This window comes from Erinaceus europaeus, chromosome 7, assembly GCF_950295315.1.
Source record: "Erinaceus europaeus chromosome 7, mEriEur2.1, whole genome shotgun sequence".
In the NCBI taxonomy this organism is placed as follows: domain Eukaryota; kingdom Metazoa; phylum Chordata; class Mammalia; order Eulipotyphla; family Erinaceidae; genus Erinaceus; species Erinaceus europaeus.
In genome coordinates, this window is record NC_080168.1 from 86,431,200 (window position 1) to 86,458,800 (window position 27,601).

The 27,601-nt window shown below is 39.2% G+C and overlaps 1 protein-coding gene across 2 annotated transcripts in view; it reads right to left on the reverse strand.

Annotated features, from left to right (window-relative positions):
* Positions 1-27,601, reverse strand: part of FREM2 (FRAS1 related extracellular matrix 2) — a 208,379-nt gene that overhangs the window by 15,715 nt on the left and 165,063 nt on the right. The window contains exons 7-16 of one of the 2 annotated variants that reach the window (XM_060194905.1): positions 20,683-20,832; positions 17,586-17,792; positions 16,392-16,589; positions 15,335-15,499; positions 12,695-12,877; positions 11,486-11,616; positions 9,870-10,028; positions 7,715-8,018; positions 4,847-4,978; positions 3,894-4,225 (exon numbers count right to left, since the gene is read on the reverse strand). In XM_060194905.1, coding sequence (XP_060050888.1) covers positions 3,894-4,225; positions 4,847-4,978; positions 7,715-8,018; positions 9,870-10,028; positions 11,486-11,616; positions 12,695-12,877; positions 15,335-15,499; positions 16,392-16,589; positions 17,586-17,792; positions 20,683-20,832 — 1,961 coding nt within the window. Of the gene's footprint in view, positions 1-3,893; positions 4,226-4,846; positions 4,979-7,714; positions 8,019-9,869; positions 10,029-11,485; positions 11,617-12,694; positions 12,878-15,334; positions 15,500-16,391; positions 16,590-17,585; positions 17,796-20,682; positions 20,833-27,601 lie in introns of both variants that reach the window. The other variant, XM_060194904.1, reaches the window with a different exon arrangement.

Below are 27,601 nucleotides of genomic sequence, written 5' to 3' on the forward strand. Positions count from 1 at the left end.
GGGGTCTACAAGCAACATAAAAATAAATACTTGTACTATAGTGTTGTTAGGAGGTTAAGATTGTGAAACTATAAAGTAATTAGAAGACTCGCAATGTAAACATTAAATATATGTTAGCTATCACTATTATCATCATCATTGCTAATGTTAGTACTGTTGGTAGATATTTTCTCTACAATCTCAGACTAAAAGAGGAAACTCTCAAAGGGCTAGATTTCTTCTATTTTAATTGATATTTTCTTTATCTATATTTAAATAGTGCATGGAGCTGAGGCTTTGTGTGTAAGAAAACACTAATTGCTAGGGAGAGGGAGAAACTTAAGTGCTGGGAAGAAAGTATTGGTAAGTAAGAGGGTCATCTCTGAGTTTCACCAAAAGAGTCAACTATATGTTTGACTAAATTGTACTACAACTTAGTCTTATCCTGAGGCTTTTATAATTTATTATTAAGTTCTGAAGTTTCAGTGATTCATACTGAATTTGGCCATCCCTGTAATGGTGATCATCCTGGTTAGGTGTTGAAATTAATTTTCACAATTTAAAAGCTGAAAAATTATTCCATTTCACCTGCAGAGGGGGAGCTTCACAGGTGGTGGAGCAGTACTGCAGATGTCTCTCTCTCTCTCCCTTTCCTTTCAATTTCTATCTTATCAAATTAAATAACTAAATATATATTTAAAAAAATAAAAGCTGAAAAATCAGTGCAGAAGGAAATCTTTTAGACTGGCCATATATTATTAAAACATAACTTTCTTTTTAAAGATTATATTTATTTATTTATTTATTGATAGAGATATCCAGAAATTGAGAGGAAACGAAGTGATAGTGACTAAGAGAGAACTAGGTGAGAGAGAGGGCAGGGGAGACAGCATAATGGCTATGCAAAGAGACTCTCATGCCTGAGGCTCCAAAGTCCCAGGTTCAATCCCCTGCACCACCATAAACCAGAGCTAAGCAGTAGTTTGGTTTAAAAAAAGAGAGATAATGAGAGAGAGATGAGAGAGAGAGAGAGACAGAGACACCTGCAACACTACTTCAGGACATGCAAAGCTTTCCTCCATAGGTGGGGACCAGGGACTTGAACCCAGGTCCTTGTGCATTGTCACATGTGAGCTCAACCAGGTACTCTAACCACCCTGACGCCAATTTAATTTTCTTTATTTTGGATAGAGACAGAGAAATTTAGAGGGAAGGGGGAAATGGGGAGGAAAAGAGAAAGAGAGACATGTGCAGCACTGTTTCACCATTCCTGAAATTTCCCTGCTACAGATGGGGACTGGGGGCTTGAACCAAGATCCTTGAGCCACTACTCACCTAGTGGGATGGAACCACTGGCAACTCAACTACAGAGCAATAGTTTTTTCTTGCTATCATGGCAATAGTAAAGAAAAAAAAAATCCTGAATATGAAGAGTTAAATAGAGGAAGGGTGACTTAAAACAAAGACTAGTCACTTTAGTCAAATATTTTATAGCAGGATTTGGCTGGAGAGATGAAACCATCAGAACACTGGCTTTGCATTTAAAATGGATCCCTGGAGAAATGGACAGATACAGTAAGACAAAGCTTAAGTAAGACAACTGTAGGGATTTCCATAGAGAAGATTATCTGGGTTGCATATACAAAAGCACTGCCATTTTGATAGGTGAACATAAAGCATTATTGAGGTTAAGAAGTGACTAAAGAGGGGTCTTAGAAGCTACCTAGTCTATTAGGTTTAGCAAGAGTGAGAACTGCAATGCAGTACTACTACTGTAACTATTTTGTTCATGCTAGTAGCTTGGGTGAATTAAGTAAAAGAAGAGAAACCAGAAAATAAAAAGGAATTCTAGGGTCATGCGCTTAACCCGCTACGCTACCACCCGACTACCTGAATTTTAAAAAATATTTAGTTATTTATTCCCTTTTGTCGCTCTTGCTTTTTTATTGTTGTAGTTATTATTGTTGTTGATATTGATGTCATCGTTGTTGGATAGGACAGAGAGAAATGGAGAGAGGAGGGGAAGACAGACACCTGCAGACCTGCTTCACCGCTTGTGAAATGACACCCCCCCCAGCAGGTGGGGAGCCGAGGGCTCAAACCGGAATCCTTACTCCAGTCCTTGTGCTTTGTGCCACGTGCGCTTAACCCGCTGAGCTACTGCCCGACTCCCTAGACTACCTGAATTTTAATTCTTATTCCAAGCATAGAGTTTTTGTTTCTTTCATACGAGAAATGCAGGTTGGGGGAAGAGGACCTCATAAAGGCTCAAGTAACTTGTCTAAAACACAGAAAATTTGAGAGCAAAATTAGGTCTGCATCTGATCCCAATGCCCAGAACCTTTCTGCCATTCTATGATTTCTTGCTGTTTGCGTTCTTATTGGGGAATTTTTTTACAAAGCCATACAAGTTTCTGAAATATTCTGCAGCTTTCTGAGGAGGCAGTTACGATTCTGTCTCACTATTTTGGAGTCCACGAGTTCTTAGGTAGAACATATGGCTTTCCAAGCAATATCAGCATTAACTTAACCTGCCAAGTTTCACAGCTTTGCTGTAGGAGTAAGCTGATAGTGAGCTATCATCCACTTTTCTCGTGCCACTACTTGTTATATATTTCAACATCATAGGACTAAAAGAGAAAAATTACAGTTCACCTTGGCTAAATTTTCAAAGCCATAATATACTCAGGGTGTCACTGAATACTGCATAAGCCTACTTATATAACCCCTTTGTTTAGTTCAGGTTGGAGAGAGCATAGGTTTTAGGTAAAATACTTTTTACAATTTTAAACTATGTCCTACACATTTGAGATTCTTTATTATAATCACTAATGAGGACCTTGCTTTCCTATAATTTTAATAGCAATTTTGTTGATGACAATGTGGGGAAAAGGTAGGTGTGTGTGAGTGCACAAGTGAGAATTTATATAAGCACATCTGACTATGTTAGTGACAGAGTAATGAAGCAGAGGGGGTCAGACAGTAGCGCAGCAGGTTGAACACACATGGCACAATGCACCAGGATCGGCGTAAGGATCCCAGTTTGAGCCACTGGCTCCCCGCCTGCAAGGGGGTCACCTCACAAGCAGTGAAGAAGGTCTGCAGGTGTCTACCCTTCTCTCCTCCTCTCTGTCTTCCCCTCTTCTATTTCTCTCTGTCCTATCCAACAACAATTATAAACAACAAGGGCAATAAGAGGAAAAATCGCCTCCAGGAGTAATGGATTCATAGTGCAGGCACTAAGTCCCAGCAATAACCCTGGAGACAAAAAACAAAAAAGAGAAATGAAGCAGAGAGGGCAGAAAAGGTGGATAGAAGAGACGAGAAATGGAGGTAGAAGGAAAGATAAAAGGCAAAGGAGGGACAAAAATAATGAGTGAAAGAGGAGAAAAAGTAGTCTGATCTAGAGAATTAAAAATCCTCACTTTGGAGGGTATATGACATGTGTGTGTGTGTGTGTGTGTGTGTGTCAGTGTGTGTATGATAATGCACATTTTGCAGATAAGTTAGTAGTTGGATTTTTATAATGTCAGGATATATTTTCAGCCTTGTTAAAGGTACACATATTGGTCTGGGGAGACAGCATAATGATTACACAAATGAATTTCTTGCCCATGGATTTGAGGGCTCAGGTTCAATCCCCAGCACCACTATAAGCCAAAACTGAGCAGTACTCTGGTATCTATCTCTGTTTGTCTGTCTTTCTCGTTCACTAAAGTAAATAAAAAAAAATTAAAAATGCATATGTTTTGACACATTGCTCTAGAAAGAGGTAAGTGGACTCTTTTGTATCCAGTGATCAAGCTCATCCCCTAGATGGTAAACTGAAGTTCAGATTTAGTCCCAGTCTATGTAACTGAACAAAACCAACTGGTTCACCCAAGGACCAAATGTCAGATGTTAAAGCCCCTTACCTGTCCATCAGTTCCAATGGTGCCTCCACAGTCAGTGAGCAGTTCTGACATGTCATAGTAGCTGACAAACTCCCACAAGCAGGCCTCTAGGTTCAGGTTCCGGTAGAAACGTAAGGTGCTAGAACCTCTGACAGTGGAGCTGTACTGGTAAGGATAGGTTTCTCCAACTATTTCTGGATTTTTTGTAGCATCAGTCAGGAAGCCGTGGTGAGTTTTCACTTCAGTGTAATCCAGGAGGTTGGAGCACTTGTGGTTCCCCACTCTCGTGCCATCGGGGCTGAGGGTGAGCTCAAAGTTGGAAAGCTCTTTAGTAGAGATCACCGGGAGCATGCCTATGGGAATTGCAACCATTGCATTACCAGCAAGTCATAGCATTACTATTAACCATTTCCTCCACGTAGAAAGTGAATGGAGGAGACCAGAATTTGACAGTGTCTTCTGTCCACTGGGAAACATTCACAGTGAGGATTAAGTTGCTGATTCACATGTCCTAGTCAAGCTTCCCTCTTTAGAGAGAATGAATACCAAATAAAACACTGCTTGTCACATTTCCTAAATTTTACTTTAGTATCTAAGGAATGTCTGAGTTATACAGCAACCTTTCTAAGAGATGAATGAAACCCCAGCATAATTATAACTATTTTACTCTTAAGGTAAGCATGGAGATGGCAAAATGTTTTGTTGTGAAGTTCAAATTCAAGAGCTTTGAAGACATGAGGCTGTTATAAAAGCTAACACATCAACTAAAGCTTTGTTTTGCTGTATCAAGTTCTTGTAACTTGAAAAAAAAATTCAATCTCGAACTGTCAGACTTGTCAGAAATTGGGTGGAAAGAAAGCAGAAACAGTGGAAAGAAGTCGTAAAATCTGACGTTCAAGTTGCAGACCCAGTGCAAGGACACTGAGAGGACCCATTCAAGTAAACACGGGGACTTGCTCATCCGTTTCACTTACCATCTATGTGTGGCATAGTGACTGTGAGCTTGATGACATTTGTGTATTCTGGGTCCTCAGGGCCTGTGTAGCGCAACTTAGCTGAGAACGGCTCTGCTCCCACAACTCCTGGCACCCGAGGCTGACAAAGACCTAAAGGAAAAATGGACATTGAAAGAAAAATTTTATTGATTTACGATATAGTTGTTGGCACATGGGTACAATTTCTCATCTCACCAAGATAGGTGTCTGCAAAAACACTCTCACCCCCAAATTTGGTGGAACATTTTTTAAAAGATTTTTTAATATTTATTTCCTTTTTGTTGCCCTTGTTTTTATTATTGCTATAGTTATTGTTGTTGTCATTGTTAGATAGGATAGAGAGAAATGGAGAGAGGAGGGGATGACAGAGAGAGGGAGAGAAAGAGAGACACCTGCAGACCTGCTTCACCGCTTGTGAAGCGATGCTCCTGCAGGTAGGGAGCCAGGGGCTTGAACCGGGATTCTTACGCTGGTCCTTGTGCTTTGCACCATGTGTGCTTAACCAGCTGTGCTACTGCCTGACTCCCCAAGGTGGAACATTTTTGTGCTACAGAATGATAATGGGAAACACTGAAAGATGCTTTTGGAAAAGGCAATATTATTTTTCTATACATTTAAGAGTTCTCTATGGATTAAATATATATTTCTTTATGACAGAAGACGAGGGATGAGGAGAGAAGAAGACCAGCGCACCACTCTGGTACCTGGCCATACTGGGGCTCAAACTTGAGATCTCATGCTTGAAAGTCCAATGCTTTATTTATTGTGTCACCTTCCAGGGCACCAAAGTTGTTTTTATTTTTTAAGGTTTTTTTTTTTTAATATTTATTTATTGGATAGAGACAAGCAGAAATCAAGAGGGTTGGGGAGACAGAAAGGGAGAGAAAGACATCAGTAGCACTGCTTTACCACTCACAAAGCTTTCCCCCTGCAGGTGGGGACCAGGGGCTCAAACCCAGGTTCCTGCTACACTGTAACATGTACACTCAACCAGGTGAGCCACCACTTGGCCCCCCAAAATTGCTTATTTCTAAGAAAGGTTAGAAAGCATTTTTTTTCCCCTCTGAGATTAGACTTTACGTATGCACAAATTCACTGCTCCAGGCTGGCTTTTTTCATTCAGTTAAAGGAGCAGCAGAGAGAAAGAGAAAGCTAGGAAGGAGAGATATCATGGCATCTGAGCTTTCTCCAGTGCTATAGCATCTCCTGCATGGTGCCAGGGATGGAGCCAGGGCCATACATTTGGCAAAGCAAGCACTTACCCTGTGAGCTATGCTCCAACTTGAAACCACATATTTTAAATCTAACAAAAAAGCTTACTTGTACGATCTCAATAAATACTGATACTGTATACATATAGGTGAGGGGTTGTAAAATATAATCTTTATGCGATGAAAACACTGAACCAGTGCATGAAAATACAGATTTTATAAAATGAATCTTATAGATTGTTTCCAAGACCTAATTAAAAACTTCCTCCGCAAAGTGAATGATAAGCTTATAGAGTGGATGTCTTGTCTTTCTAGTGTTGTCTTGAACTATCTCCATTTCTCTGCGATTTATGTGCCTGAACTCCAGCACTCACTATGACCCCCACTGTAATGAGCAGGTATGGGCTCATATACATCTTTCTTTACCAGGATGTCTTCCCTTTCCTGTCCCAGCAAGCTTCCACTCATCTAGCAAGCTTGGAGTCGCCTTGGCCTGGCCTATGAGCCACCCTGTTCAGATCTCACCACCTCACTTCACTTCTGTACCTTTCTCCTTCATCATTTGCCTACCCTACCCCACCCCACACTACCCCATTTCTCTGTTTATAGTTTCCAGCATAGTTTACATTCTCTCATGCTTCCATGAGTCATTTTTCATGAATTTTGATAGGACACAGAGAAAGTGAGAGAAGAGAGGAAGAGAGACACCTGCAGATCTGCTTCACCATTTATGAAGCTTTCCTCCTGCACATGGGGACTGGGGGCTTGAACCTGGGTCCTTGCACACAGTAATATATGCACTGAACAGAGTATGCCACTGTTGAGCCCCCCTCTGATGTTTACAAGGTCAGGTTTAAGCATCTTCTCTGTGATTAAACCTTTCCTGACCCATTCAGAGCACTGCATATGTTTTTCTGTTTTTTCTCTCTCCTTTTAAAAAATTAATGAATTAATTACTTTAAATTTATTTTTAATCAGAGCACTGCTCAGCTCTGGATTATAGGTGGTGCAGGGGATTGAACCTGGGACTTTGGAGCCTCAGGCACAAGAGTCTCTTTGCATAACCATTGTGCTATCTACCCCTGCCCTCTTTCTGTTTTCTCTCCAGAAAGAAAATTTCAACTTCAGCATGAACTCTTTGAGGACAGGAAGGCTTCCTTATTTTTCTTGAGGCTATCATAATGTCTGGGATAACAGATGTTAAAAAATGCAGAATAAGGACTAGGTGGTGGTTAACATTAATATTCTCATGATCTTGGGTTCAAACCCCAGTCTCTACATGCAGTGAGGAAGCTTCACAAGCTATAAAGCAGATCTGCAGGTGTCTCTCTTTCTGTCCCCTCTCTCACTCCTCATTCTGTCTTAATTTCTATCTGTCCTATTTAAAAAAAAAGGTGGGACAACAAGAGTGGTAGATTTGCTGTGCAGGTACCACACTGAAACCCTGGTGGCAATAACAAGAATGTGGGATGAATACAATTTTGCTTTCTAGTGAGTATTTGTGGAAACAATTTTTCTTTAAGTAGTTAAAGAGGATCATGGGATACCTGGGGCAATTTGAAGAATTACTACTAAACACCGGTCAAACACTTCAAACAGTCATGGTATTCTTCTATGAAAAACAGCAGTGCCTTACCTTCCTCCCTGCCAATGGTTATAATAGGGCTCAGCAGCTCTAAGCCTTCATTGCCATTGGCATTCACAGCACGAGCTGCACACTGAACTCTGGAGCCTGGCTGAAAGTATATAGAGTCTAAAGTGATCATCTTGGATGATGTGAAAAAGGTGTCAAAGTCCACTTCTCTCATGGGGCTGGTCACACCATCAGGCCCAGCTGGGGCGCTAATTAGCCATCGGTACCGTGTCAGAGTGTTGTTGATGTTCTCACTCATGCAAATCGAGCCTGTTTTGTCATAGTCTGAATACTTAGGGTTGCAAGCCTACAGGAAACAAATAAGTAGGTTAGGCTCATGGTATAGAACAGTGTGGAAATGATTCCTCTCGAGTTCTCTATCAAAGTGCTTCCATGGCAAATTTTTCCATTCGTATATACTACTTATATAACTTTCACATTTCTCTTCCTACTCATGGTAGCTTTGGTGAATTCTAATCTTGTATTTCAAACACCTAGACACTTTTGTGTCTGGCTTGATGTAAAATAATATTGTTACAAGGTTTATCCTTTCAATCCTCAGAGTTGTTGAATTTTTCTGTTCTCTTCCCCCCTCTTTCATATTTAAAAAATGCATTCTTTTTTTTATTTGCTAGGATAGAGAGACTGAGCAGGAAGGGAAGCTTGAGAGGGAGAGAGAGACACCTGCAGCACTGTTTCACCAGTTGTGAAGCTTCCCCACTACAAGTGGGAATTAGGGACTTTTACCTTGGTCCCTCACAGAGTTACCTGGGCATTCAACCAGATGCACCACCATCAGCCGCCCCCTTTTTCATTTTATTCCCATATTTAGTGGTTCAGGTCCTTCTTCTCTTTCCCCTTCTCCTCCTTTTTTTTTTTTCTGCAATAATCCTTAATTTGGCTCCTTCCTTCCTATTCTCAGCACTACCTCCCAGGTTAATTTGGGGATTCTCTAGTCAAGTGACACTGATGTCATAATACCACTACGTACTACGGTACCACATAGTACCATATACTACCATAACCCCTCTGCTCATGTCATTCTGTAAGAATTCCCTGTTGGCCAACAAATGAAGCCCATATTATTTGCTATAACATTTAAGCACCTCAACAACCTGACACCAAATGATTATTTATTGCTTGATTAATTTAACAAATGTCCATTGTGTGCCCTCTCTGTCTAGGCTGTTATAGCAAGTCCGTTATGATATAACAGCTATATCCCAGTTTTTTGCTTACAAAGAGCTCATCATCTAAGAGTCAGAGAAGGCAAGTAAGAAAGTCATCTTACTATGTCATTGTTAATGCTAATCCTTTAGATGTGACCTATGTTGCAATCACTTTTTGGAAATACCTTCTTTTATCTGACAAACTACTGAAATTCTACCTGATGATTTCAAGCATTCTGCCTCATAATGAGCATATCTTTCCTTTTGATACAGTGGTTGTGACTGATTCTTAGAAAATTTTTTCTTTCTTATTTTAACTTTTTATCTTTTTTTTTTTTTGCCCCAGGGTTATTGCCAGGGCTTGGTGCCTGCACTATGAATCCACTGCTCTTGGAGACCATTTTTTCCCCTTTTGTTGCCCTTGTTGTTCCATCATTGTTGTTATTATTATTGTTGTTGTTGCTGTCATTGGATAGGACAGAGAGAAATGGAGAGAGGAAGGGAAAACAGAGAGGGGGAGAGAACTACAGACACCTGCAGACCTGCTTCACTGCTTGGGAAGTGATTCCCCTGCAGGTGGGGAGCTGGGGACTCAACCAGGATCCTTTTGCCGGTCCTTGCTTCGTGCCACATGCACTTAACCCGCTGCACTACCGCCCAACTTCTTATCTTTCATATTTTTATACCTTCAGTCAGTGCAGAGTTCATACTTTTTTCATTTTTTCTGGCAGTGACAGATGATATCACACATGCCATGTGATAACTCACTGAGTACACATTACTTAATAAACCTTTGTTGGATAAGGGAGAAAAATGGGTGCTTTATTTGATTACTGTTACATATTTTCCAAAGCTCAAAGCTGAACTTTGCAGTATTTTTCTACTTTTATCTCCTCATGACAAAGTCAACACTGCAGTAGTTAATCTTTATAATCATTTTAAGTATTCTTTTTTATGATGTCCCTACATATTTTTCATCTCCTACTCACTGTGACACAGACGACAGGATAGCCAGACATGGGTTCAGCATTTGCTTTGGCCCTGGAAGTGTCATCATATATCAGTAAGGACACAATCTGTGGAACTGAAGGAAAAGTGACATCTGCCATGCTGTTCATCTCCTCTATGTACACAATAGCTTTGGTCACCTGGACAGAAAAGATGGTCGTTGTGACTATTGGGATACTAGACTCTTGGTGCTTCCAGAAATTATTTTTATTTAATTAATTAATTAATTAATTAATTCCAGAGCACTACTAAATTCTTGTCTATGGTGGTACAGGGGATTGAATTTAGGACTTTGGAGCTTCAACCATGAGTCTCTTTGCATAACCACTATGCTATATACTCCCTCCTACCCTTTTTAGAAATTATGCAGGACAATATTCATTAAGCTGGGCAAATATATGGTTTCATTGTGCTGAGGACTGCCACACCAGAGTCCTGTTGAGAGACAGGCCCTCTGTGGTTTGTTTCACGTGTTCCTGGCCCTTTTGAAGTAGCCTTGTCCTTAGCGACGGACGTCCAGGTTTGCAAGTGGTCTGTGAAATATTTGAGCTCCAATTCCCCCCCCAACCCCACCCAAAATGGTGAGGGTTGTAGCTAAGTCTATCTTGGGTTTGAAGTAGAAGATTTATGAACAAGTCAATTAGTTGACAGTGGGAAGGAAACTGTGTTCTATGCATGGTGAGGCACATACTCTATTGAGCTTTCTGGCCTCTATATGCAAATTCTTTAAAAAAAAAAAAAACAAAAAGAAAACCAACAACTTTGTACACTTAAAGTGATTTGAGTGAATTTCGGTACCTCTCACCCAAAGAGTTTAATATGTTTCAAAAAATAATAATAACATTTTATTTTAGCACTACAGCAGAAACAATCAATAGTCAAGATTACAAATAGGTAAAATATATTTAAGGACAAAATACCTCCACATTGAATGTCATGCTAATAGGGATGAAAAAAAGAAAGAGCGTAAGTTTAAGCAGAGAGAGGGAAAACACTGAAATATTCTTAGAATCAGTTTGTATAAAAATTACATATGGCTCAAAGATCAAAATCCCATTTATCTTGATGAAAATCTGAAGGGTGATACAAAAGAAATTAAATAAAGCCAGAAAGCAAATGTTAGGACATAGCGTATTGGTCATTGAGCTCTGGCCATGAATCTGACTCTATAAGGATGAGCAGATGGGAGTGAGAAGGACTAGAAGGCTGTTGTTTGAATTTCAGTGGATGATGTCAGGAGCTATTGCACTGAATTAAGAGTCTCATCTTTGTGCTGAGGGGACATTTTTCTTTCTGTTGAGAGAAAGCTCTGACTTTTTGAAATGGGAGGGTAAATGAGATGACTGGGAGTAGTGTTTTAGAAATCTTAGCCCTTGAGTTTCTGCAAATCTGACTTTTTTTTTCTGGAAAAAGATCGGATTTTCTTGATTGTAATTTAATTAGAAAAATTTTATTTTTAGTAAGAGAAAAGGGAATATGTGTATCTCTTGCAATTTGTACAAAGTTGCATTATTTTATTCTCCACAATGTGACACTTATTTGCATCATTTCTGATAAATATCAAAGCCATAAATTTATATTTACATTTGGTACTTACCTGTGTCTCTGCTATCATATTTTCATCGGGTTTTAGGTGAACAGTGAAGGCTTCTCTCATTTCTCTTACCCCATCGAAGATTACTTCTATTTCAACTATGTGTTGGGTTTCTCCCTCCTTAAATTCAATTTCTATAAATGAAATGACGTGCAATATATTTCCATCTTTTACATGTGAATATAAGATTTTGTCAAGCATTTTAGACAGCGACCCACAAAGAGAAATACATTTTACATATGGCACTGTGTGTGTGTGTATGTCTGAGCAGAATGGAATTCAAAATTTATAAACATCACTTAATCTTACCAAAAACATTCTATTATGTTCCATTCTATTTGATGCCATTCCATTTTATCCAAATAAAAATTCCAGATATAAGCTATTAAGATGATTTGCTGCACTATAATTTGCAAAATTGATAAGTTATGGGACATTGTCAGCAGCTTTAATATTGGAACATGTTAAATTCATATTTTATAGGACTTATACACCGACAGAACACAGGTCAAACTAACAAGATTGCAGGCACTATCAAATGTGAGTAGCTTTTATATTATAGATATGTGTGGAAAATGGGGTATGAAATTGGCTTTTAAAATTGCATACTGAATTTTATTTTTAAGTGATTTTTCTTTTTAATATTAATCTCAGAGACTATGAACATTTAAAATGCAAATACCAGTGATATTTCTCTTTATTCCCATCTTTCCTCATTAAAAAATAATAGTTTTATTGTCATAGATATTAAACCAAATTATGAAACTTTAGACCTGGATATTTGTATGCTATAGTGTGCGCAAGGACCCAGGTTCGAGCCCCTGGTCCCCACCTGCAGGGTGGGAAGCTTCACGAGTGGTGAAGCAGGGCTGCAGGTGTCTCTCTGTCTCTTTCCCTCTCTTTCACCCCCTTCCCTCTAAATTTCTGACTATCTCTATCCAGTAAATAAATAAAGATTAACAACAACAACAAAAAAGATATGCCACCACATGGTTCTCATTTTTACTCGATAAAAATCTCTCTTCTATAAAACTGAGTTTTAGACTTGTCTTTAAAGTTTTTGTTTTTATCAAGATTAATTGAGAAGTGTATCTATTTTCATTTTAGTTGAATATTTTTCCTTTTTCTCCAGATAACATCTGTGTTATTCTGTTACCTCATTTGTAATGATGTGACCCAGTCATGTGTCCACAAGCCCTGGGGGCCCCATACCTTCTGAAACAGGGTGATAATCTTCTCCAGAAGTAGCAGAGCCATCCTTGGTGTGGACCCTCACAATGGAAACCTTTGACGTGTCTCCTTGGCGAATCACTGGGATCTTTATAACCACTGACTGTCCTGGTTCTTTGGGCTCACTGACACTAAATTTGGTTTCCCCAAATTTAATAATTGCCTCTGAAATCACAGGAAACATGAATAAGTTAAATTTTAAGAGGAATGCCAATGCATCCCAGAACCTCACCTCTTCAGAGACTTATTCTACTAGGGAAAGACAGAGATAGGCAGGGGAGGATGGATCAATAGGCCAATGTCCATGTCCAATGGAGAAGCAATCACAGAAGACAGAATTCCTTCCTCCTGAACCCCCAAAACAATTCAGGTCCATATTCCCAAAGTGGGAGTATGACCAGAGGGCTCTAAACCCCAGTTCCACTAGGACCTGGAACGTTTGTGACCGGGAGCCTTTATTTTAGCACCATCATAGAGAGGGAAGAGAATCTGAAGAATATCTGAGGAAGTCAGGTGCTGTTTCTCTTCATTGAAAAGGAAAAAGGAAAAAAGGAAGAGCGCCTGCAAATTGTAATAGGTGTAGATGTGACTCAGAAAGAATGTGAAGGCAGGGCAGTAGATGGGAATACCAATGGGTATCAGCTTCCATGTATGGTCAGCCATCTTTGCCCAGTTGGCCCATGTGCTTCTCTGGTACTCCTTTTCATTTCCTGATTAAAAATTGTAAAATATCAGGGGTGTGGCCCTATGAGGAATACTTAGAGTTGTGAGGGTGGGGGAAACTTTAAAAATGGAATAAAAACCATTCATTTGAGTCTTATAAATACACACACACATACGCACACAAAATCATAGCACACAAAATCATAGGACATATACTCAATGGATTACTCCCAGTAGTTTAAAAAAGACTGTAAGGAGTCCGGCAGTAGTGCAGTGGGTAAAGTACAGGTGGTACAAAGCACAGGGACCAGCATAAGGATCCCAGTTTAAGCCCCCGGCTCCCCACCTGCAGGGGAGTTGCTTCACAGGCAGTAAAGCAGGTCTGCAGAAGTCTTTCTCTCCCCCTCTCTGTCTTCCCCTCCTCTCTCCATTTCTCTCTGTCCTATCCAACAACAACATCAGTAACAACAACAATAAAACAACAAGGGCAACAAAAAGGAATAAATAAAAAAAGAGACTGTAATATGTCCTTTGGGATGAAATGGATGGGATTGGTAGTGGTTATGATTCATGAAGTAAAGTAGAAGGACAACTATGAGATGATTACACTCATTGGTGGAACATAGAGAATTGAAACACATGAACCTGAGAAAAGAAAAATTATACACACACCCTCCATATTTATGACCTTGGGAGAACCATGGTGGTTACTGCTGGAGGTAAGTGGGGGCACAGAACTTCGATGGTGTGAGTGGTGTGGAACTGTATGCCCATTATCTTGTAAATCATTATTAAATCACTAATATATACATATATATATTAAAACTTGTAAGAGGAACACTTTTTCTCCAAATCTGATGTTCCTTTCAATGGAGGGCAGAGTTTAATGACTACTACTGTACAGTCTTGATTTTTCTCTGACCCCACATGTATTATTATTATTAATTTTTGTCATTTCATTTGGGGTTATTGGTTCACAGTACAGCTGTTGACATATGGGTACAATTTCTCATCAACCTGTAAGAGATGTCTACAAGTCATTTCAGGTCCTCCAACATCAAACACCAGGATCCCAAAGGCCTCTCTCCTCCTTCCAGTTGCCTCTCTGGTCTCCTTCCCCAAAGACCTCTGCTTTGGTACAATGCACCAAGCCCTTGGCTAAAAGATGTTAGACCAGAAACCATCAACTATTTAGAGAAAAACATCAGTGGAACTCTTTTTGATCTACGTTTTAAATGCATCTTCAATGATGCAAGTCCAATCTCAAGGAAAACAAAACAAAAAAATCAGTCAATGAGACTATATGAAACTAAGAAACTTCTTCATGGCAAAAGGAACCACCCTCAAAACAGAGAGACTCCTTATAGAATGAGAGAAGACCTTTACATGCCACTTATCAGACAAAGGGCTAAAGAGCTAATATTACTATAAAGTATATTAGCAGAAACTGAGCAGGCATAGATCAATTCCTTCCTTGGGAGTCAACCAGCTCCCAGAAAGCAAGAGCTCTGGGTGGTCTCTTTGCAGCATGATTTTAGGAAGGTGGTCGACTAAGAGTGGAAGAAAAGAAGAAACTGTTGGCTCAGGACTGCCTGTAGCCAAGTGCACTGAGGGGAAAAAGAATGAATGTTTGAGATTCAGCATTTAGCTAAAAATTATATTCTCCAGTTTAATGCTATCTTTCAATTCCCATTTGTCTTAGTCTCTTTTCTCAATTTTTTTAATCACTTAAAAACCTTTGTCAAGAGAGGGAGGGTATTTTTTGGGCCACTTCAACCTTTTCTTTTTTACATTTTATTTTTAATGGTCTACAGTACAGTTGTTGACATGTGGATACAACTTCTAATCTTACCATGATAGGTGTATGCAAAACATGTTCACCCCAACTTATGTTCTCTTCCACCATTATGTACTAGGACCCTAAAGTTCCCCAGAACCTTAACATAGGTGACTTCTTACTGTCAGCATCATCTTGGATCCGGATCAGAGTTTCATTTTGTTCACCAACTGCAGCCCCAAAAGGAGAGTTGCTTTGTGGGGCGCCAAGAACCAGACGGAGCTCCTCTATCTCCTCATACAGTACATCATCCATCAGTTCAAGGAGGCAAGGTTTCTCAGTCTCACCTGCAACAATAATCACAGTAGCAGGCCAATTCCATCACACAACCCCAAAAGGGATAGGTCTACAGCTAGAAGAAGAGCAGCACAACAGCAAGGATATTGCTTCCACCCCCTAAGATGTTAATAATAGTTAAGACCTCTTGATTGAGATCATCTGAGCATTAAATAATGTCCATCCCTATCTTTTAAAATTTTATTTATTTTAAGGTCTCTCATGTCAGATATGAGTATAGCTGTTCCTGCCCTTTATTTTTGTGCTCCAATGGCTTGTATGGTAGTTTTCCATCCTTTCACTTCGAATCCATGTTTGTCTTGCAGACAACATATGGTTGGGTTGTGTTTTCTGATCCATCTTCCTACTCTATGCCTTTTAATAGGTGAATTCAGGCCATTGACATTTATTGACATTATGGAATGAAGATATTTTAGTGCTATTATTCTAAAATTTTGGAGTGTTCTGATATATCGCATGTTTATGATGATGTGATGTTTTATAAGAGACTTTTTAGAACTTCTTGCAGGGCAGGCTTGGTGATATTTGAGTGATGATATATTTTAAAGCTCTGGAGATATTTTAAAATGTGGTATCTGTTTCTTTTCACTTCTGCAACTTAAATATTAAGTGCATCCACAAACTGTGAAATGCAGAAATGTTATATGTTCTGATCCACTCAGTAAGATCTGAATAAACAATAGAGCACATTACCAGGAACTAATTAATAACCTAACACAGAGACCAAAAATGATATTCATTTAATCTGTTGCAGTCTAACTTACTTTATTACTATTGAGTACAGGAGAAACATTGTAATCTAGTTAAAATTGAGAACTTGTATTTCTCACTAAAATCTTGACTTTATTCAAATTCAAGTACAGACTGTAAACTCAGACCTACCAGACAGGAATGTTATGATGGAGGCATCAGTGTTTGGTCGTTCTTCAAAGTCCATCATCACTTGGGCAGAGCCCTGCCGTGTATAACATCTCACTGATGACCTGAACTGGATATCTCCACTCCTATGGATCATTGCTACTATCTGTCCATCATTTTCATTGCCACTATATATGCGTTCTTTGAATTGCATCTTGGGCACTGTGAAGAAAAAAATAAAACATGTAACACAATGAGCACACATTAAAAATATATGGCACACATATTCAAATTTTAGGTGACACCTGGGTTAATTAAATATAGGTCTCATTGAAACAGGTTTGATGTCTCCAAGCAGCATTAAGATAATCAAAGTTGGAGCGCTTTGAGAATTTCTTCGTGATGACACTTCAGAGAACTCTACCATGTGAGTAAAGTTGGTTGCCTTAGAACAACGTTGTTGACGCCTTTATTATGAAATTTCAAGTGGGTGTATGGTGGTGACAGAAAATTCTTGTGCTGAGAAATGGAGAAATATCATTGACTCACGCTTGGGTCTCTGCAACCCTGTGTCATTCCCTCATTTTTGACACATTTTTGAGACATAATAAGGATATTGATGACATCTCAGTTAAAAAAAACTTAACAGGAAGATCAGAATTTTTCTTCTGGTATTGTCTTATTCTAGCAACATGATCAGGAAGAGAATGGAAAATATGTTAGCTATAGTAATGTTATTATTGGGATGCCTTCCAAATTCATAGGTGGAAGTTTCAACCCTCAGTACTTGGAAGATTACTGTTTTTTTTTTTTTTTTGGAGATAGTGTCCTTATAGTGAGATTATTAGGGACAGTTCTAATTCCATGTGATTATTATTCATATACAAAGGAGGAAATATGCAAATGGAGCTATAATTCAAAAATGATGTAAAGATACTGATAAACAATGGCCGTCTACAAATCAAGAAGAAGGTGGGAGAAGTGTTTTTCCTAATTCGCCTCACCACCCCCCAACTCAAAAAACAACCCTGAAAATCTCTTATCTTGAGTTCCTAGCCACCACGATGATGAATGACATGACATTTCCTGGGTCTGTAGTACTAATCCTAGCAAGTGAATGCAGGTATATAAATCTAGTGCATTATCAGTAAGACATCAATAATTACCATTTGTATAGACAGTAGCTGGCCATTTTACTTGTCATTAGGAAGTACTCACAGTCTGAGACAGAGTCGTTTATGGACACTGTGACCTTGCTGGGCTCGCCAAGGGCAGCGTGCATTGGCATACGAAGTATCAGTTCAAATTGCTCAATTCCCTCCAGCACTGGCTGCCCAAGATCATCGAGGATGATGACACGAACAGTCTGCATGTTGACTCCAGGTGCAAAATCTAAATTGCGACTGATTCCTACATAGTCTGTTCCTGCTGTACAGTAATATAACAACCAGTCACTTTAATTAAAAAAATAAACTAGGAGAAACAAATTACATAGATCTATTTATATTTCTTTAAAAAAAAATCACAAGCCAGCATAATACTACAGAAAACTTCTTTTTAATAAAATGCAAAAGATAGGTATCTGCATTGGTATCAGGAGCAAAGATTAAGCTCTAAATTTTGTTCCGTGTGTTAAACAAACTGTTTCAGTTAGTTCAGATTTCTTTGTCTTTATTCTGGATTTCTCAAGTGGAGCTCTATAATGAGTTCTAATGGAATCACCCACTCAAAAGAAAAGATGGCTATAAATGCATACGTGACACATATATCTTTAAATTTTGTAAACACTAGTTTATTATTTGTATTTATCTTCAGGAATCACTACAAAACATTCATTTTAGGTATGTGACTCTGTTGGTTAAACACACTTCAAATAACAACAACAACAATAATAACCACAACAATGATAAAACAACAAGGGCAACAAAAGGGGAAAAAATGGCTTCTAGGAGCAGTGGATTCGTGGTGCAGGCACCGAGCCCCAGCAATAACTCTGGAGGCAATAAATAAATAAATAAATAAATAAATAAATAAATGCAATAGGGCAGTGGCATATGGACGAGACATGGTGGCAGTATTCATTTAAAAACAAACAAACAAACCACGCACTTCAGATAAGAGTTTTTGTCATCAAGGCTCTACTCACACTTGCCTCTGACAAAGACAGCTATCATTTACTCTCAAAAGCATACTTGAAGGGAGCCGGGCTGTAGCACATCGGGTTAAGCGCACACGACACTCAAAAGCATACTTGATCTTTATTATTTTTCAGACTATGGCACACACAAGTAGTACTGACATTTCTATTCATACCTAATGTGGTGGAAAACAAAAACCACACTCTCTACGAACCACATACATAAAGACTGAGTGGAGGGGGGACCATAATCCAATATAATTACTTCTGTTTTGATTTTTGTATCTTTTGCTCCTCTCTCATTAATACCACCTCTTCCTCTACATATGCAACTGTGAATGATCTATCATTAATTCACTTTTTTAAAGTCTTTATTTTAAGATTTTTTCCTGTGGTCTTTTCAAGACTTCTCTGTTCCTTTGCATCTTTACATTCCCCCCCCCTTCCTTATCCCATAAATTTTTCTTTCAAAAAAGAGTAAATTGGCTAAACAATTCTTTTTTGAAATTTAATTTTTTTTTAATTTTCTTTCTTTATTTGTTGGATAGAGGCAGCCAGAAATTAAGCAGGAAGGGGGTGATAGAGTGGGAGAGAGACAGAGAAGACACCTGCAACAATATTTCACCACTTGTGAAGCTTTCCCCCTCTGTAGGTGGGGACCTGGGGCTCGAATCTGGGTCCTTGTGCACTGTAACATGTGCACTTAGCCAGGTGCGCCACCACCTGGCCTCTGCCAAACAATTCTTTACAGGACACCACTACATTAAAAATAATGAAACTCGGGAGTCGGGCTGTAGTGCAGTGGGTTAAGCGCAGGTGGGGCAAGGCACAAGGACCGGCATAAGGATCCCGGTTCGAACCCCAGCTCCCTGCCTGCAGGGGAGTCGCTTCACAGGCGGTGAAGCAGGTCTGCAGGTGTTTATCTTTCTCTCCTCCTCTCTGTCTTCCCCTCCTCTCTCCATTTCTCTCTGTCCTATCCAACAACGACAACAACAATAAAACAACAAGGGCAACAAAAGGGAATAAATAAAATAAATATTAAAAAAATAATTTAAAAAATGTTGAAACTCAAGGGAACTTAGACTAATTGTGATCAAATGAAGTAGAATCAAGGACTCTAAATGGAGAGGTGGAAAGGAACTAAGAATATTGTGTGGGGGGGTGGCTAGTGTATTGGTGGTGAGTGGTACTTGAACACCTATAATGGGGAGATAAGAAACTGTACTCATATGACAACTGTCTTATAAATCATCATTTGCCCCAACATAGTAAGGAAAGTTTCTAATCCTGTGTTTGCACTAAACATTGTGATCAACTTTCTGGAGATACGGAGTCAGAATAAAAGGCAAACATAAAAAGCTGTCCAGTTAGGACAGCTTATATAATGAAGCATAGAAAAATCCTCTTGACTTTGGAGTTTTTATGGGGACACTAGTTTAAAATGAGGAAAGACAAAAATGGCAATCGTACTACATGGTATTTAAATGGCATTAGATTTCTGTGAGGGGGGCCAGCATGGTTATTCTTGTTGTGCATATGATGTCATGTATTCAATGACACTGATCTGTCAATAATAGAGAACTAACTCATGCAAATACAGTCATTAGAACCGAAAGACTTTATTTCTTTTTTCAAAAATATTTTATTTATTTATTTATTTTCCTTTTTTGTTCCTTTGTTGTTTTTATCATTGTTGTGGTTATTATTGTTGTTATTGATGTTATTGTTGCCGGATAGGGCAGAGAGAAATGGAGATAGGAAGGGACTACAGATCTGGGGAGAGAAAGATAAGATGCCTGCAGACCAGCTTACTGCTTGTGAAGCGACCTCCCTGTAGGTGGGGAGCCAAGCAGGGGCTCGAACTGGGATCCTTATGCTGGTTCTCAAGTTTCAAGGCATGTGTGCTTAACCCACTGCGCTACAGCCCGACCCCCCCGAACCAAAAGACTTTGACTAGCTGACAATCTAGACTCTCCTTTGTGGTGGTCTTTACGTGTAGTTTCTTCTGGTCGTAAACAAAGCCTAGATTTACCTTGGCAATAGCAGTGATTACAGAAAATAAACAAATAAATCCATTCAATCTGTCTGCGTTACTAGGAGTGAAGTATTTTAGCTTTATTGTGTTTTAGCAAGCTGACAATTGTATAAGGGTGAGAAGAGTCGTGGGAAAGTGCTCACCATCAGCAGAGGGAGGATCCGTTTTCCGAGATCTCACAGTGACACTAGAAGGCCTGGATAGGTCCATGCCGGTTCTCCACACCCTCACTTCCACATAGCCTGCGCTCTCATCCACAGAGTACTCAAGGTCACCAAAGTAGAAGTTGGGTTCTGTCAGGAAAGAAGGGGACCATGTCTTTTTTTCTTCCCCATATCAGATTCTACTGATGTAATGCCAAAGAATAATTAGTTTTATCTTATCAGCTCCCTTATATTATCATGTTTTATTTATTTACTTATTCCCTTTTGTTGTCCTTGTTGTTTTATTGTTGTAGTTATTATTGATGCTGTTATTGGATAGAAGAAGAGAAATGGAGAGAGGATGGAAAGACAGAGAGGGGGAGAGAAAGATAGACACCTGCAGACCTGCTTCACTGCCTGTGAAGTCACTCCCCTGCAGGTGGGGAGCCGGGGGCTCAAACAGGGATCCTTATGCCGGTCCTTGCACTTTGCGCCATGTGCGCTTAACCCACTGCGCTACCACATGACTCATATTTTTTATTCCCCCTTTTAAATAAGATATCTTTTCTCTAATCTGTTGTTGGATAGTATGCCAGCTCCCCCTGGCTTCTGCTTAACCATATGCCTATATAGGGATAGATTTAATCCCATTCAAAGCTTTGGTCTATTTACATAAATCACTTTTACATTTACATAAAGCACTCCCTCCAGGGCATTGGTGGTTCAGTGATAGGATTCTCACCTGCTCCACCCCCTCCTTGTCACACTCTGATTTTCGCCAGTCACTTTTCTCTCCACCCTCTCTATGTCACATCCTGTTTCCACCCTACTTGGCAAGTATATATAAAGACAGCATTGTGAGTTTTAGGGTACTTGAGTTTAGCTTAGCTTGTTTTAGATTGTGCTGCGTCCTGCATGAATAAAGAGATACTGCCTACAGCTCAACCATGAGTCCCTGGTCGTCTGTTACCCGCCCGTGAAGCCAGCCCAGCGAAAACAACATAACCCTTCGAAAACAACTATCTGTAGATTGCAGAAGGCCTGATGAGATAAAAATGCTTCTGTTGAAAAATGGGAATACATATGATAGAGTGCCTGATGGAACACTGTCATGGTGAGACCTAACATTTGCTTTCTGTAGATGGGATTTGAAATGACTATAGACTTCTTGAATGTTCAGCCTGTAAAAATAGAACCAAGATAAAACAAACAACAAAAACCCACAAAGCAAAGCACTTTAAATTACATGTTTATGAAATTGTTCTATTTATCTCCTGCTAAGTCTTCTACCTAGAGACCATGCATTATATCTTCCATCAGGGCTGGTTGTACTGGGTTGTATTATAATGACTAGTTAGTAGCTATTGGTGTAGCTACCCTTAATGTATATAGTTACCAGATTTATAGACTTGAGAGAGATCAGAGTATGGCTTTAAGTTACTTGTAGGATTTTGGGGATCCCCTGTGTCAGCTGACGTTTCATTAGAGAAATGATCTCATGCCGAGGGAGTTATATTTGTTTTTAAACATGTATGGGAATGATGAATTTAGGTCACAGAAAGTAGGACAGGTACTTTGTAGATGTTATGTGTTTTCCCAGGAATTTGTGATAAATTAATGTAGCCACTGTTTACTGTCTGATTCCATTGGTGACAAACTTTATCTCCTGAGATAGCCATGAGAAAACCGATGGGCTGCGGCACAGTGGGTTAAGTGCACATGGTGCAAAGCACAAGGACCGGAGGAAGGTTCCAGGATTGAGCCCATGGCTCCCCACCTGCAGGGGTGTCACTTCACAGACAGTGAAGCAGGTGTGCAGGTATCTATCTTTCTAGCTCCCTCTCTGTCTTCCCCTCCTCTCTCCATTTCTCTCTTTCCAATCCAACAATGACAACAGTAACAACAACAATAATAGCAACGATAAACAACAAGGGCTACAAAAGAGGAAAAAATAGCCTCTAGGAACAGTGGATTCGTAGTGCAGGCACCGAGCCCCAGAAATAACCCTGGAGGCAAAAAAAAAAAAAATCGGAAGGATAGGAATTCTAAACTAATGAAGAAATGGAGAAAACAGATACTTGGTGAACTTGCTTAAGAAAGTTAATCTGGGGGAGTCGGGCAGTAGCGCATCGGGTTATGTGCAGGTGGTATAAGGATCCCAGTTCCAGCCCCTGGCTCCCCACCTACAGGGGAGTTGCTTCACAAGCAGTGGAGCAGATCTGTAGGTGTCTCTTTTTCTCTCCCCCTCTCTGTCTTCCCCTCCTCTCTCCATTTCCTCTGTCCTATCCAACAACGACGACATCAATAACAACAATAATAACTACAACAATAAAAAAAAAGAAAGTTAATCTGGAAATATTGACAGGTTCATAGGAAGTTGTAACCATACTAGAATGTAAAATTCACTTATTTTTTAGCTTATTTGGTAAGAAACCATTACCAAAGATAAGTTATGTGAATATATATGCATACAAAGACAAATAGTCTTTTGACTTTTTAGCCATCTGCATCTGGTTTTACAAGACTCTAAAGGACAGAGTTGGAAGGAAAGGTCATGCAATTCACATCAATGTTCTTCTAAGTACAAAGTTAGTAAAAAATGACTGCTAAGTTTCAGAGTTCTAATTCAATTAGAAACACAGTAAATGAAACAACACCCTACAACCATGGCTCACAACTAATGCACAGCTATTTTGTACACTCCTAAAGTGGAGTAAGAATTCTTTATTATCCTGAGCCAAATAAATTGCCTTCATTACAATGAGAATTCATGTGTTCTTTATACAGAGGCCATGATTAAAAGCATCTAGCTCCTCTGCACTCTTGAATAATACAAAACTGGCCTTGGGAATGAGTTTGTATATCTTGGTTCACAGAGTGATAAGTCTGCCTACAGCAAATGTTACCTTCTTCTCCTCCTTTTAACTTGGACGGTGCCAGGGCATGTGTGTGTATGTATACAGGTGAGGGTGTTATCTATGAGCCCCCATCAAGACAGACATCAAGAACAAGTTCATAAATTCTTTACATTTCTCCCACCTAAGAAGGGGAACAGAGGCGAAGGCAGAACTCTGAAAATGCTTATTTTGACCAACTGGGTCAAGTCAGGCACATCTGCATGTCTTTCAAAATCTTTTATAATTATACAGAGGCTTGATCACCTGCATCTAACTAGCAATCTCTCTAAGTCATCACATTCCTGGCAAACTTCATCATCATACAGATTAGCTTTCTAGCTTATAGCAGAGAGTTCTGAGATGTAATGAGAGAAGAGGACCTCCTACACAGTAATAACATGTATTTCCCCATCTCCCTACTCTTCACAGTACACACTACATGTTGAACAAAATAAAATCATGTGAGTAGGGGGGGCCAAGTGGCGCATCTGGGTGAGTGTACAATTACAGAGCACACATTCAAGCCCCTGGTCCCCACCCCACCAGTGGGGGCTTCGTAAGTGGTGAAGCAATGTTTCAGGTCTCTCTCTCTTTCTCTCCCTCCCTTTCTCCCTCTCCCCCCCTTTCTCCCTCTCCCCTTTCCCAAATTCTTTCTGTCTTTATCCGAAATAAATAGAATATATTTTTAAAAGAATATTTAAAAAATCATATGAATGGATGCAACTGTTGAACATCGAATGTACTTTACATCATAGGCAAAATTGTATTTTGCATGTGCTCAGATCTACTACATCAATTACAGATCAAATGTTATACATATGTATATAGTCTATTAATACATATGCTATTCTACATAGGTACACATGCATGCATATGTACATGTGTATAGACAGCAAATACACACAGAATATCTGTAATAGTTTGAAAATTAATTAGAATATTGGTATCTAACGTGTCATTCAGAACAATGATAAATGAAAATAGCCACTATATGGGGAACAGAGAGAGAGAGGTGGAAGGATATGGGGCATGAACCAATGCAACAGATAGTGACCAATGTGAATGATATAAAGAGTATATCATGATATTGTCTATTGTCTAGCACATTCTTAACAACGACAAAAGAAGGAAAAGGGTTTTAATTCTGAATTTCTCAATTCCACTCCAGTAGATAATAGAAGACATTATTACAAAAGATAATTCTTTCAACTTTCTGAAAATCAACAGATTAAAGTTAATTACGTGTTATCTCTGCCTTTCTGTGTCTCAGAAGTTCATCTATTAATCAACCACAAGCATTGTAAAGTACAAAAGGTTAAGTATGAAGAGATTAAAATATATTATTAATGTAATATAAAATGTATTAAAATATATAATTAAATACATAATTCAGTAGTTTTTAATGAGTTTTTTTTTGCACCATGCTATTTAACTTCTCCTAATAGGCTTTTTAAATTAGTGACTTAATAGTGATTTATAAAATTATAAAGATAACCAGTGTATATTACACACCAGACTCACCACCCAAGTTCTGTGCCCCCAAGCCCCAAGGATAAATACCATAGTTCTCTCAAGGTCTTACATACATGCTGAATACTTTTAATTTTGTTTTTTTACGTTTATGTGTTTCAATTCCCTATATTTCAAACATGAATGAAACCATCCAGTAGTTATTTCCTTATTTACTTCACTAAGCATAATCACTTCCAGTTCCATACTGATGGACTCTATTTGTTTCTTTCAATGTCATGTGGTACTAGAAGCTCATACTCAGATCTTCAGGGGGGTAGAAAGTGCATTCTACTGGGTGAGGCCACTTCCATTTGGCCCCACACCCCAGTCTTTATTGACTACTTAGTTTATTGTACCAGGAATAGAAAGAAGTGGCTAGTATTGCTGTTTCAATTTAACAACTTAAAAATCTCTAAACTTTGAATGCTCTTTGTAACTAACTGTTACCACTTGAACAGAATGTTATCTAATATGAATGAGTTAAAAATTCTCTAAGCAGAGAACTTAGCTAGATACCAAGCAAGATATAATGACAAAACATTCCTGGGACATTTTAATGGGTACTGGACAAGTGAATGGGAGAAAAAGATAAATGAATGAAGACCGTCAATAATTGAAAGATACCCACTCAAGAGCCAGAAAGAAGAACAACTTACTCTGGAAATCATTAAGATTTATGAGTGAGATTTTAACTCACCTCTCTTTGATACCATCTGTTTGTTTTTGTCTAAGAGCAGAATGTCATTTAAAAGTTAACTGTAGACCTTTGACCATTTGTTTTAGAAACACCCACATTACAACTTAAAGTAATTAGAAAAAAAACCTAGTTACGCCTTTAATCAAATCTTAAATACTATGTCAAATAAGTGCGAACTCTTACTGGAGAAAACAGACTATGGCTGAATAGTATTACTCAGAGTAAGAGCGATTAAATAGTTATGTCTCCCTTAGCCCACAACCATTTAATACCATCAACAGTCATTTCTCATTATTCTGCCACCCACGGATGACACAGCAGAATACGTGTTTATTCCCTCTGCAGATGAAAAAAAAGCTCTATCTAAATTTTGGGTGAACAATATAAAGGCAGTTTAAACTGGCCTAGTGAAAGTGTGACATTCATCAGGGAAGATAGATTCTACTCTCCGTCTTCTGTGTGGTGTTATGCTTTTGAGTAAAGGGTCCAGATCAAGGCATTGTCAACAGAAGAGTCTATTTTCGTTCATTAAACATTAATACACTTTTCAAGTCTGAGAACACATTCATTACAACCAGCGCAGATAGGTTCACACCTACTTTCCACAAAAGTAGTTGATAAAAAGGCTTAGCAAGTCATACAACACACACACCTGCAGTGAAGACAAAGGGAAATAATTTAGGTTTTCTTTTCTTTTTTTTCCCACCCCACAGGGAAAAAGTGAACCTTTTCTTTTGCCAAAGTCTGCGGTGTCGGGATTGATGTTTACCATTACACTGAGTCTCCTGAGATGAAAGGCAGAAGTACTAGAAATAATTGGTATCTGGAGCCAAATCTTATTGACTCAGATGTACATAGGCCATCCGTCAAGTAGGCTTTGTCGTTCTAACCAACATGCTTGCTTAGCACTGAATTAAATGTAAGCTTTCCTGCTGCCCTTTGCTTCAGTGCTGAATATATTACAAAGGAACCTCCCCAAGTGATTTCCAACTTCAGTCTCTGTTCTGAGCTTTTGAAACTGACAACTACCTACTCAACAGGCATCTCAAAATCAACTTCTCTCTATCAGAGTGTTTCCCCCTCTACTTCCCAATCCCTGCTTTCTTACTTTCTGTCTCATTGCAACTACCTTAGGTTTGGCCTGCATTACTTTCCACTTACATTTCTCCAGCAGCTACCTAGTCAAATTATCATTATTTATTTATTAGATAGAGACAGAGAGAAACTGAGAAGGGAGGGAGAGCTAGAGAGGGAAAGACACAGAGAGACACCTGTAACCCTACTTCACCACTCATGAAGCTTTCCCCCGCAGGTGGAGACCAGGGACTTGAATCTGAGCCCTTGCATACTGTAAAGTGTGCAGTTAACCAGGTGTGCCACCACCTTGCCCCACTTGTCAAGTTATTAAGCAAAGAGGTCACATTCCCAAAGCAAATCTCAAGACAGCCCTCCCCACCATTATTACCACCACAATTACTACTGGGGCTCACTGACTACATGATGAATCCACTGCTCCATGAGAGCAATCCTTCCTTCCTTCCTCCCTTCCTTCCTCCCTCCCTTCCTTCCTTCCTCCCTCCCTTCTTCCCTTCCTTCCTTTCTCCCTTTCTTTCTTTCATTTTCCATTTCTTTCATTTTCCATTTCTTTTATTTGAGAGAAATTGATAAGAGGGGAAGATAGACAGGGAGCAAGAAAGTCACCTGCAGCACTGCTTCATGGCTTATGAAGCCCCCCTCTCTCCCCCTGCAGGTGGCTTGAACCTGCGTAGGGCTTGAACTTAGATCCTTGTACATGGTAAAAAGTAACGTGTGC